The 13,255-nt window shown below is 34.9% G+C and overlaps 2 protein-coding genes across 2 annotated transcripts in view; one reads left to right on the top strand and one right to left on the bottom strand.

Moving 5' to 3' along the window:
* The window catches only part of Ccnh (cyclin H), a 21,861-nt gene extending 13,849 nt beyond the window's left edge, over positions 1 to 8,012 (top strand). Inside the window, exons 7-9 of the mRNA XM_005356529.3 lie at positions 1,305 to 1,416; positions 5,082 to 5,142; positions 6,201 to 8,012. Coding sequence (XP_005356586.1) covers positions 1,305 to 1,416; positions 5,082 to 5,142; positions 6,201 to 6,239 — 212 coding nt within the window. The 3' untranslated portion in view covers positions 6,240 to 8,012. The remainder of the gene's footprint in view (positions 1 to 1,304; positions 1,417 to 5,081; positions 5,143 to 6,200) is intronic.
* Positions 8,013 to 8,408: 396 nt separating this feature from the next.
* Rasa1 (RAS p21 protein activator 1) overlaps positions 8,409 to 13,255 on the bottom strand; it is a 69,364-nt gene continuing 64,517 nt past the window's right edge. Inside the window, exons 22-25 of the mRNA XM_005356528.3 lie at positions 12,541 to 12,629; positions 11,493 to 11,570; positions 9,924 to 10,058; positions 8,409 to 9,218 (exon numbers count right to left, since the gene is read on the bottom strand). Coding sequence (XP_005356585.1) covers positions 9,135 to 9,218; positions 9,924 to 10,058; positions 11,493 to 11,570; positions 12,541 to 12,629 — 386 coding nt within the window. The 3' untranslated portion in view covers positions 8,409 to 9,134. The remainder of the gene's footprint in view (positions 9,219 to 9,923; positions 10,059 to 11,492; positions 11,571 to 12,540; positions 12,630 to 13,255) is intronic.

Genomic DNA, 13,255 nt, shown 5'->3' with positions numbered 1-13,255 from the left:
CTCGAACTCACAGAGATCCGCCTGCCTCTGCCTCCCGAGTGCTGGGATTAAAGGCGTGCGCCACCACCGCCCGGCCCATACTCAGTTCTTCGTTACCTGTCTTGGCAATTATTTCATAGCTACTGAGATGTACTTCAGAGGTAAAGGCTTACTTGCCTTTTAAACCAGTAAAATACAGGATTGCAGACCTTTATTTAGGTGATAGCAAATGTGCATAAATTTTAATGTTTATTTTGAAAACTGGGAATCAAGGTATGCAGTTCTCATGCCATGGTATGATTCTTCGATTGAAGTGATTTTGGAGTAATGGAGTAAATGTTTAGTTTTTTTTTTTTTCTTTGCATAAACTGTAAGTTTTCGTATTTACCACTAGAGGGTTCACTTCAAAAGCTAATTGTGATTTGTAATAGTAGTTCCTAACAATTTGGTAGAGGAAGATAAATAAGGATAATACACTGTTTATTTGAAGCTTAACATTTAATTACTGGGTTCTCATCTTTATTTTGTTCCACTTTAAATAAATATGACACAAGGATACTGCTTCAGAAAATACTAAGCTTTAATATGAAGGTTTATATATATATATGGGGGGGCAGGGACAGATATTGCCCTAAAGATGTTGACATAAGTACTGATTTCCAGTTTAGTTACTCGTCTGAAGCACATGACCACACAATAAGTCCCTGGACTTATTCATGTTTTCCTAAAAAAAAATCTTGAAATTTTTATTTAGTTTATTATGTTGAATGACGTTAGAGCATAATTTGTTACAGAGGTATTTTTTAATATCTTTTTTTATATGTTAGGTTTTTTTTTGGTTAAAAAAAGTCTATTCTTAGGCCACCATCTGTTAATGAATATGATTGGTGGCACAGAATAAAGAATATTTACTAAATCACATAGAGATTACTTCAAATGCCCTAAATTGAGCAAAATATAAGAATGGAGGTACTTATAAAAATACTACCTAAATCATACAGCATGCTTCTGTTTATGCCATATATAATGAAATGAATAGCAGATACCTATTACTTGAACTTAAAAGACTAGTGCTTCTTGACTTTAATAGAGAATGTAAGTCTGTGTTTTATTTCCTAAAGCATGTTATTTTCCTTTCTTCATATGAAAGCAAATTTTGTCTTTTTGAGACAGGCTGTCCTGAACTCACTCTGTAGATCAGGGTGGCCTTAAACTCAAGAGATCTGCCTGCCTCCGCCTCTGCTTCTGGAGTGTAGACATTAAGGTTGTACCACCACACCCAGCTTAAAACAGACATTATTAAATATTTCTGTATTTCTATTTAGGCATGAGAAACCTAGTAAAAAAGTATGAGCCACCCAGGTCTGAAGAAGTTGCTGTTCTGAAACAGAAGTTAGAGCGATGTCATTCTGCTGACCTTGCGCTTAATGTGGTTACGTAAGTAGTCATGACTCCAAAGTTATGTTCATAAAGTCATTGAGTTCAGCTTTATTTAAATTATTTTACTGGTACAAAGTTTTCTAATCTTAGCACCTACCTAAATCAGATATATATATATATATATATATATATATATATTTATATTTCAATTTAGTATACTGATTTTGCTTGTGCTGGGAGTTGAACCCAGGGTCTTGTCCTCATCCCTAGACTGGCCGGCTGGTGTGTACATTTCTAGTGGGAGCAAACACAAGGAAGAAATATTTGGCTTTCATCCCACAGTTCTGATTCTGATCATTCTGATCATTACTGTGTAACTTGGCTTTCTTTTCCACTTCATGGAATTACTGGGAGTCAGTCTTCTATGAGAGCCTTAAACTTTCATTTTTTTTTTTTTAACCAACCTTATGGTTGGTTTGAAAAACAAGTATACTGTTTTAGACTTAATCTTTGTTAACTAGTAAGGAAACCTGGCTCATTTCTGTTTGAGAAAACATTGTATCAGAGAACCAATAAAATGGATTGTTAAGTTACTTTCTGTAAGTATAAGAGCATACTTAATAGGCTAATATGGAATTTACCATAAAATCTGTTATGCTCTGCATAAAAGATCTCAAGATTTAACTCTTTTTAAGCATGTCATAGGAATAATGCAAGTAAAAGAATTTATCTTTGGTGGACTCACTCGAAAGTTCTATTATTTAACATGTAATGGGAATTAGCTGAAGAAATTATTGAAGAAATACTAACAAATATGTATGGAAAGCTGAAGAGCATACCAAGGACTTCAGTGCAAGGTAGCCATGAGTTAATTCCTTAAGGAATTAAGTGTAATTATTTATAGGACTGTTGTCTTAAAGCTGTGGCTTCCAGTAAATCTTGAAATCTTGAGGTTTCAGTATCGTATTTCTGATATGAAGCCCAGCACCCACCAATCTATTCCCCACCTGTTTTTTTTTTTTTTCTAGAAGTAGTTACTAGAACACTGAATGCCCTTTAGTTAATGTAATTATCTTGTTTTCATTCTATGGCAGAAAAGTTAAGTGGCTATGGCAGAAACTCTGTGTGAGTCTCCCTCTTCCTCAGGGATCCTTGGCCATCAGTCTATGAGGGAGGAGGGAGCGAAGCAGGGTTCAGATGGCTGTGAACATGAACAGAAATAGCCTTCCGGGAGACTGCTTCAGTGTTACAGCTCACCTTTATTCCAGAGTAAGACACACATATAAATGGGAACAGCAGCTGGGGCATCACCTCATGTGCATTTGGCAACAAGCTCGTATCAGACAGCTGGAGCACCATTCCTAGTTATCAAATGGACACACTTGAGGTAGGTAGGTCTGGCATCCAGGTTTAAGGACAGCTTTCTGATAAGGTCAGGCTTCTGAGCCTAGACCCTATTCAGGTAGGGAGGGAACCCTGCTAGAAAGGGTTCCTCCATTTTACACTGGACCCAGAGAGTTGTCTGGACTTAGACTGCAGACTTAAGTGCAGGTACTCCAACTTGTAAGGCCTGCAAACTGAAGTACTTACTAAGTTGTCCTCCTCATTGGACCATTCAACTACTAATTCTGTTCTAGCTAATAATGGAATGGGTCATCACCCAAAATTTCCAGTTAACAGAGAGTACATTTTACTCCAAGTTGCCATTTGCTTTGTACTCTACCAAGGAAATTCTACATTTCTGTGAAAGTGTTTTGAGTATTTCTTTGTATAGGAAGGATTTAAAAATATTACAGACATAGGTTTTTTATAAAATACAACCAAAATTTCTACAAAGTAAAATAGACTTAAAATTATAATTTTATTAGATTTAGTGGTCAAAGTCTGTCAGATTGTTGTGTAGTTTCTAAGTATACAGTGTCTGTTCTCATCTCAGTGCAGGCTGAAAACAGTTTATGACACCAGCAAGTAGCACTACTTCAGCACAAAGAATTTGTTTTCCTTGATCATTAGGATTTTTGTCTCTGTTTCATTATACAGTAACTGTATTCTTCTATGTCGCTCATTGAATAAAAACCAAAGTTCCCTTTGAGCAAACTGCAAATCTGAATCATGGCCTCAGAAGTAACTTACCAGATGGGTCTATCCTCTGCCAATCTTTTCTGTGTATAAATGCATGAAATACTTCATGTGTCCACATCATGCATTTACTATTACTAATCTTACTCTTCCCAGTCTGAGTAAAAAAAAAAAGTATCACCTTGATCATTTGCATTTACCCAATCACTATGAATACTGTTTCCAGGTTTGATAGCCATTTATTTTTTCTGTATTGGTTCTGATATTCTTATGCTTTCTATATTCTCACCTCTAAATTTTTAGTAGTTATTTTATATAGTTTTTTCACTACTTTGATACTTACTTGCTTTTTTAATAAAGAAATGCTTATGAATGTTAAGGTTTTCCCCTACAATACTAGTTTTGTGTAGTTTGCTTTTGAATATTTCATGGTTTTCTTAGATGACAATTTTTTATCATAGGTAAATTCAAAGATGTAGCAGTTGATTTATTTATTGTGTTGAGTACAGATGCAAGTGGGTGCCTGTGTGTAGGGCAGAGGACAGTCTGTAAGAGTCCTCTTCTTTTTCTATATGGGTTGGGATAACTTAGGCTGTCCAGCTTGGTGTCTAAACCCAGTGAACCTGTCACCAGATGTGTGGAGCCACTTTTGCCTGTCTGCTTTAATCACTGATGTATATGATACCATTCTTTTTTTTTTTTTTTTTTTTTTTGGTTTTCTCGAGACAGAATTTCTCTATGGTTTTGGAGCCTGTCCTGGAATTAGCTCTTGTAGACCAGGCTGGTCTCGAACTCACAGAGATCCACCTGCCTCTGCCTCCCGAGTGCTGGGATTAAAGGCGTGCGCCACCACCGCCCGGCTATGATACCATTCTTAATACCATAGCTTTTATACTGTGCCTTTTTATTGTTGCTAGGCGTGAGACCTAGTGGGCCTCAAACTCTGTCCTCCTGCCTCACCATTCAAGTGTTCACATTTCAGGTGTGTACCACCACTGGGCTCCACTTCAGTATGCTTTTATGATAACTGAGGCAAGATCTCCCAACACATTTTTCCTCTAGATTCTCTTTGCTATGTTCACTGTAAGCTCAGGATTATCCCAAAATCTCATTAGAGTAACTAGTACTGAGTTTTATAGCTATGCTCAGCCTTTTTATAATCTTTGCAGGTTGTTGCTACAATGGGTTAAGTATTGCTTTTTTTTTTTAAAGATTTATTTATTAATTATGTATACAAGATCTGCCTGCATGTATCCCTGCAAGCCAGAAGAGGGCGCCAGATCTCATTATAGATGGTTGTGAGCCACCTTGTGGTTGCTGGGAATTGAACTCAGGACCTCTGGAAGAACAGTCAATGCTCTTAACCTCAGCCATCTCTCAGCCCAAGTATTGCTTTTATAGTCACAAATAATCTCTTTCCAGTTTTTAGCGCCTGTTATTCAGTAAACAAATATTTTTGCTTTTGAAAATAAAGTCTCACTGTGTTAACCTAGGCTAGCCTGAACGTAAGGCAGTACTATTGCCTCAGTTTGAGTGTTGGCATTATAGCTGTGAGCTACCATATTGGGTTATAGCTCACATATCCTTGCTGGTTCCTATTTTATATGTTGTCACCATCAGTTTTGTTAATTGCTTAATTATAGGAAGAAGAGGAAAGGCTATGAAGATGATGACTATGTATCAAAGAAATTCAAACAAGAAGAGGTATGTTTACTCCTAAAGGCAAACTTTTATACAATTCTTACATTTTTCTGGCATGACCTAAGTAAGATGTACTGTTCTGGAGTAGTGTAAGCATTATAGACAGGTGGGGACATGCATGGTTTTTTGTTTTGGTTTTTTTTTTTTTTTTTTGCGGCGGGAGGGGGGGTTCTCTGTAGCTTTGAAATCTGTCCTGGAACTAGCTCTTAAAAGACCAGGCTGACCTCAAACTCAGAGATCCGCCTGCCTCTGCCTCCAGAGTGCTGTGATTAAAGGTGTGTACCACCACCACCCAGCTCAAGGGGCCATGAGTGTTTTAAACACTGTCCTGCTATGTAGCTCAAACTGGTCTTGATTGCCCAATACTCTTACTTCAGTCCTCCCAATGAGTATCTCTGAAGTTTGAAATTACAATTTTTTACCTCACCTCTTTATGTACAGTCTGAATTAAGAAACAAAACAAAACCAAAAAGAAAATAAACTTTATTTGAAAGATTTATTTTGGGTACCAGTCAGGATGGTTAGAATCCACAGCAGGGAAGGTGAGGCAGAGGGCGAGAGCACTTGCGGCAGTTGCTTGTTACAGGGTGCTGGCTGGCTTTTTTTTTTTTTTTAAAGGGATTTGTTTTTACACTACTGTATGAGCCAGTTATAAAATTTGAAGAGTCCTTCCTATGTTTGAAGGCAGTGGTGTTAATTTAATCTCTTATTCTCAAAGGATTCTTCCCCCTTGCCTTACCCCAGTTTTTAAAATTGTCTCTGAAAGTCAAAGATAAATAAGGAGAGGCAAAAGGATAGCCTTCATAGAACTCCTGCTTAGAGTGGGTGGCTGAGTCCTGTCATAAAAGTCAGGAGCTGAACTTAGCAGCACACTCCTGCAGTCCTAGTCCTTGGGAGGCAGGAGGATTTAAGGCTGGCTGCAGCCCCAAGAGAGGTCTCAAAAAATAAATAGATAAGCAAATACATCTACAGTAGACTGTTGTCAGTCAGCATTTTCTTAAAGGGAAGTAAAAAAAACTGGCTCACTGCTTCAATGGTGCTCTCACCACATTTTCCCCTAGGAGGAATGGACTGATGACGACCTGGGAGATTCCCTCTGACCATCTGGGGTGACTACGGCAGTCCTAAGCAACAGAAGTAGGAAGCATGTGTGACATTGAACTTTCTTTTTAGTACAATGTGAAAACGTCAAAATATATTAAACTTTTGTTTTTGTTTGTAATTGCTTTATATAAAATATAACTTCAAAAGAGGCTGAACACCATTTATTTTGGATAATCATAACTAAGATTACTAGCAAAATGCCCTCTATGGTGGTCAAAGTTGTACTGTGGTGCACTTCCTTATGCTGTTTTGAACAAAATGTGATTAAACAAACCTATCCATTTAGAAGAAATTCAGAAAAATCAAACTTGGTAACAGTAAATTTTAGAAGTGCTAAGGAAATAGTTTTCATTCTCCAGAAGGTCTTACAAATGGCTTTTCAAAAAGTTTCTTCAATAGACTGAACTATTTATGAATTACTGTGAGCTATAGAGTGTATTGGGCAGTTATTTAGTGCTTAGGTGCTAAACCTTATTCTAAGTTAAATAACTTAAGTTACTGACATCTGGGTTTAAATAAAATAAAATTTTTGAGTCTAGATAAAAATCTTAAGTAACCACAGGTAAGTTATAGCATTTTAGTTCTGTCTAAAATATGGTGATTTATGCTCATGTTCATCTCTAATAATTACTTGTATGGCTTGAGTTTCTGCTGTTTTCTTTCTTGTTCTGGAGTAAAACTGATAAAATGTAATGCTTTTTAATAGACTAAAAACCAAAGCATATACACCCAAGTATAGTTTAAGTTAAGCAACATGATAGACTATAGACAGAACTACAAACGCTCAGTGTGTCTTCTGTTTTTCTTTTAGAACACTAAAGTTTGACACCAAAGCAGGGTTCATATGTACCTCTGAAAATTTTCTACCCAGCCCCAGTTTTAAAAAAAAAGTTTAATAAAAGGTATAATTTCACCGCTAATCACCTAGCTACTACAGGGCCCATGAAGGTAAGAAACAAGCTTCCCACTCCAATTTAAGACATCAGTAAAACACAAAAATAAGGATAAATCTTTCAGATTTCTTTAAAAATAAATGGTTAAAAAGGAGAAGCATGTCAGGAACGGCAGATAGGCCATCATGGCTGAACAGTCAAGTACAATTAGTGAGGATAAACTAAAATGCTTTAAACTAGAGTTTGGACCATGACCTATCTTTGAAAGTCCTTATCTACATTAAACAGTCTGTAGCCCTTCCACCTTGCAAACCAAGGAAATAAGATGAGTTACAGTCATAGTGCAGCCAGTAAGAACTATAATGGATTATGGAGAGAAAGAGACTGCATTGATTACAAAGCAAAACACAGTCTGTGGGGTTTGTTTCAGTTAATCTGGCTGAAGCTAAATAAGGGTAGTAATTTAGCTTTATGGCTACATTCAGATCCCTATTTAAGCCAGGGAAATCTCTCAATGGTAGTATTTAACACCTTTCAAAAGAATACATTGAGGCCTCTTCAGTTTGTTCCTCAGCAAAGGGAAATAAACCCTTGATTATTTAACCTCTTTCACTCTATATACAGTATCTCTGAGGAATGCAATCAAATATTTTTGGAATCTAGGCCTTCAGGAAAACATTTTTATTGAGGGAACATTTTATTAATACCTTCCTTGGTGGTTCTTTTTAAACAAACAGGAACCTATTTTGATTACTAAGGACAGTCTGATACATATTGTTTTGTTTTGTTTTTTTAGTCTTCAGCACAAGATACATTGCTTAACAAGTTGTACACTGAGTGAATAAATAAAATCCTGTGTGAAAGAAACAATAAAAATCCTCCTGGGCTTTATTCTGATATTAAAGCTTGAACTATCCCTAAGCAGAAAGAAAATTAGAATGAAGTTAAATAGTAAGATGATTAATTATGCAAGCTATCCCTTGGTTTATTTTAACTTAACCCTGTGGATACTTCACAAAAAATACAAACATAAGAACAGATGAACTATACAAACTAAATTATCCAGCAGTAAAACACGTACAAGAAGTTCAAAGATGTATAAGTTGTTAAGTGGTTCATGAGGTTGTCTGCATAATACAGTAACAAAAAAAAATCTTCTTAGCATAGACACAAGTATTTTAGCAGTTTGTCTAAACATAAAAGACATCAGTAATTTATAAAATGGTCAAATGGGTAACATGCATTGATTGGTACAATGACCAATAATATTTATTGAATTTAAACTATTTACTTGTTGTAAACATTTTAACAAAACCATGAAATCTAAATACAGTCTTTGACAATTCCAACAAAATAAGTGGTATGTTTAAAAAATAAAGCTGATGAGCATATATTCATCCATTCTATATATTGTCTTTCAACAGTTCCAGGAAGAATAGCACAGTATTTCTAAAAAGTATACAGCAAGATTGTTCCTATTATAATGTCAAACTCTGGAAACTGTAAATACAAATAAATTCAGTGAACAGTCAAATGGTCATATTCATAAGAAGTAAGAACAGTCTGCAATCCAGTTAAATTCTGTTGTCAATAGAATGTGTTTTCTTGTCAGTTGATTTCATAGTTCGTTTTCCAAAAGACAACAAAACTTTGGCAATTGGATATATTGAAAATATATTTTCAAAGTTCAAGACATAGCTTTTTTTCTTTATTGTGAAAGTTGAACTGTACACCAAGGCTCAGAGTTTGGTAAAGATTCCATGTGGAAAAAGTGCAAATATTCTGCACAGATAGCTTACAAAGGTGCTGGCAGTTACTAGCCAGCAGAATCTTGGGTTTTTGTTTGCATAGCTTACACATCACTGGAATGTGGAAAGGTGTGGTAATCTTTTTCTTTCTCTTTTTTTTTTTTATTTTTTATTTTTTGGCAAGAGCAAAGGAGACATAGTGATGTGAATTCCCATGTCGGGGTGCTGATCCATGCAGAACACCAGGCTGCTACCTGACATCATTGGTTTTTGTATACTGGTTTTGTTTTTGTTGAAGCAGTTCTGTTATAGCCAGAAGTTTTTTCAGTACATGCTAGACACAAAGAAAAACAGTGTGGGTAAAAATCATTAAGCAGAGGGCAAAATTTCAATGCAGAAATTTTAATTTAATAAAAACTATGTCAAACCAATGGGATTCTTAAGGATCTAGCATTCTACTCCTTACATAAAACTGAGTCCTGATTACTTAAACTGAACATTTTTAGTTGTAACCAAGAAAGAGACAATCTTATATCACTTTATATTTGCCATTATAAACCTCGGTCATAAGCTGTTTTAAGTGAAATCTTTGCCAGACAGGAAAGGAGTGCAGTGGTAGCATTTAGGATGTATGTACCTTGATTTATACTTCCCCTGTGCCTTTAAGCTCAAGAAAGACTGTCTCCAATGACCAACCCTTTCCAGGTCTAGTGCTTATTTGAATATACCCCTACATCTGTTGGTAAGGACAGGAGAAATCTATTATGGACTAATATTTTTTTAAGGTGTGACCTATGATCCACACCGACTTCATTCATTATAATAAAGTATCATCTGTAGACATTTTTCAAAATTCTCATTTATTTCTCCTGTATTTGACAAGTAACTTTGCTCATGTATACTTGGTGTGAGACTTAACTGAAGGACTAACATGCCTTCCTACTGAAAATAATTTACTTGGCACTTTTATTTGTATCACTTGCCATTTTTATGTGTACTATCATTTAAGTATAAGCATTACCATTTTGTAATGACCTACCTGCTGTGCACCACGCTCATTACTGAGTGTTCTCAGTTCATCTGAATGAGCTACACAAATCTCATGCAGGGCTGCTAAGTCACGAGACAGGTCAGTTCTAGAATGTTCTGTAGTGTCCGGAAGTTCAGGTACATTCTTTAAGGGAATCATAAAACTGCATTTAGAAATCCTTGAAGTCTTTTCTAAAATTATCCTAACTACGTATAAAGCATTGATTTTCCTAATAACTTTTATTCAAATAATTTTGCTAAGCAGGTTTTAGAACCTCTATTCACAAGGAAGGAAGCCAGATTCCATACTCTTCCGTAAGATGACAGCATCTTGAGTTGATTTTTTTTAGAGCATATGTCAAATAAATTGTAACATCGTTAATTGCTGATTTGAATTAATACAATTTCAGTGCTTAGACTGAATAAAACTAAGATACTCTATGTAAACTGATGAGCATCTAAAGAGGAACTACATTAAAGTGTAATAAAGTGTTCCTTTGCAATTTCTGTAAACTACTCAAGATAAAAATGTGGGATCACTGGGCATTATAGTGTTTAACATTCGTGGAGTAACTTAGCCATCATAATAAATTTAGATTACTGTATTACCTTAAATGCCAGTAATATTTTAGGCCTTAAACACTGAACATGTTTATTAATCTTAAATGTATTCTACTTTTTAGTGATAGTGCTTGTTAGACACTCCTAAAAGTTGAAGAGCATTTTAGTTGTTTAGAGTGAAGAAATAATTCAAATGCATTCATTTTAACTGAATCACTTATTTGATAAGTGATTTGATAAAAAAAAATTGTAAGATGAAACACATTACAATCTTGCTTACCTTCACACAGCTTGAAGATTAGTAGAAACAACAAAAAGTTCAAGGAAAACTGACTGTATTTTTATCAGAAATACTCCAAATGGAACTTTCACAGGCGTTTACTCAGAAGTTTCTTATAAATATGGAGCTTATTATATTGTGCTTACTTGCACCCCCCTTTTTTTGTCAGAATGGTATGATAGTGGTGACATGTGCTTTGAAATGAATCACTGAGTTGGGATATACTAATGTATTCCAAAACATAAGACAACCAGTCTTCAATAATTTTGATGACATAAACCTGGCTCAACACAAATTTTTCTCTGTGTACACACACTACAATATGAATATATTTGTTTTAAAATTCATTCAGTCCTTGAAATGTATCTTTGGAATGATGTAGAAAATTTAACTTACTATTTAGGGTCTCAGAAATTATAAACATATTCTTTAACTTTGTGTCATAATTTTATTTATAAAAGTTCAAATGAGTTCTAATAATTACATTTTCATCTAGTTCTAACTTTAGGTTCCAATCTAACTGGCTTCAAATCTTATTTTAGCTACAACTTAAAAGAATGAAAAGATGATCTAAAATATGACTGGTTGAAAGCCACAATTGTGTATGCCTGTATAAGCCATTTATGCAAGAATAAGTGCATAAAAAAGATTTTACTTTGAACTTCTGATTTTAAAATCTAAAGGTTATTGCCATATGACTAAATTCTCAAAAAGTGTGAAAATTATATACATACATACCCCAAGTTCATCTAAAAACATGATCATGCGATGTTTATTGCTTTTGATGAATGGATTAACACCTTCCATGTAAGGTTCCTAAAAAATTAAAAAGACAGGCCTCATATGCCTTAACAAAAACTGTTTTACAACAACTATCCATAAAGCAAGAAGAATTACTATATGAAACTTGGTAGAGTTAATTACAAATCAGAAGTCATTTAACATAGCTTGGCAGAAACAAATTATTTATAATATTTAGAATTTATTATTGATGAATTAATGAAGACTCCAACATATTATAGGAAGTTAAAATACAGTGAAACAAAAAACTCCCTATAATTGCAATGGGACAAAATATGGCATGGATTTCAGGTAAATTCAAAAGTGTTACAATTTATAGGTAACACAATATCAACTATAAATCTCAAATGTAATAAGGTTCAATTGGAAATTCCAAAGATGTAGGCATGAAATTTCTAAGACAAGTAATGAAACATAAGAGATTAACTTAGGGGCTGGAGAGATGGCTCAGCATTAAGAGCACTTGCTGTTCTTGCAGAGGACCAAGGTTTTGTTCCCAGCATTTATATGATGGTTCCTGTCATGTTGCAGGAAATCTAGTGCCCTCTTCTGGCTTAAGTGAACACCAGGAACACAGCAGTGTACTTATATGCATGCAGGCAAAAACAGTCATATACATAAAAGTAAATCATTTTTTGGAAAAAGAAAAATTACTGAATTTGGCAAGAAATTAAGAGGAAATTGCCTATTTAGGCAAAAGCCTAAAATGTGTATTTAATTATTTATACCCCAAAGTTTTGGATCAATCTGAAAGGAAGTATAGAGAATACATTACATCTGAATATCTGACAGAGGACAGCATACTAAATAGTGGTTGGTAAGAGAGCAGTACATACTTGTGAGTTGGGCAAGGAGTTACAAAAGAGGTAACTGTATTATTCCAGTATTTACATAGTACACTGTTTTGAAGATCGAGTACGTTGATTGTGAAATAAAAAAAACCATTTAAAATGTCAATCAATTTTAAACATCAAAATATGTTTACCTTAGCTCCAAATTCCACAAGGTTTGCTAAATTCTGCACAGACTTAGCCACTAATGTCAGTGTTCTTGCAGCAATAGGAGATGGGGAATCTAGAAGAGAATTTGGTACAACTAATGACACCAACTCCAGAGGTGCATTGAGGTAAACCATTATAAATTTAGCATTTTTCTTTACTCTTATGCACTAACAATCCTTTACTCAAAATATATTCAGAATAGTCAAAAAAAATATGACCTTTAAGTTCCAAAGAACTTAAGTTAGAAGGAGAAAAAAACTGAACACATTTTTAAGTGCTTCTTGTTTTGTGAACTACAAACTTGATTAATTCCCAACTGGCTTATAATATTTCAGAATACCTCAAAAAGCTGCTTTATTGCTAAGAAGATTGTCACTCTACAAACCTTTCAGAACCATTCACAAGGCTAATTTCAACCCACTTAGGGAACCATTTTGTAATCTTAGCAGTTCCCTGCTTCTAACATTTAATAGTTCACTTGAAAGATCAGTTTTCAAGCTCATGAAAAACTTCCCTGTAGAACATGGAAAATGGAATACAGAAAAGTATCTGTAGCTACCAAACCAGAAACTGACAATTAACACTCCCCCCCCCCCCGCCGCCTTATTTCTCTTATGTCCTATATGCTGTTCTTAAACTCAGTCTGAGACAACCTTGAATTTCTCCTCCTGCCTTTTTTCTCCTTCCTGAGTTTCATCA

This window comes from Microtus ochrogaster, chromosome 19 (genome assembly GCF_000317375.1).
Source record: "Microtus ochrogaster isolate Prairie Vole_2 chromosome 19, MicOch1.0, whole genome shotgun sequence".
Lineage (NCBI taxonomy): Eukaryota > Metazoa > Chordata > Mammalia > Rodentia > Cricetidae > Microtus > Microtus ochrogaster.
The sequence above is the reverse complement of the archived record's forward strand: the minus strand, read 5'-3'. Positions and strand labels throughout refer to the sequence as shown.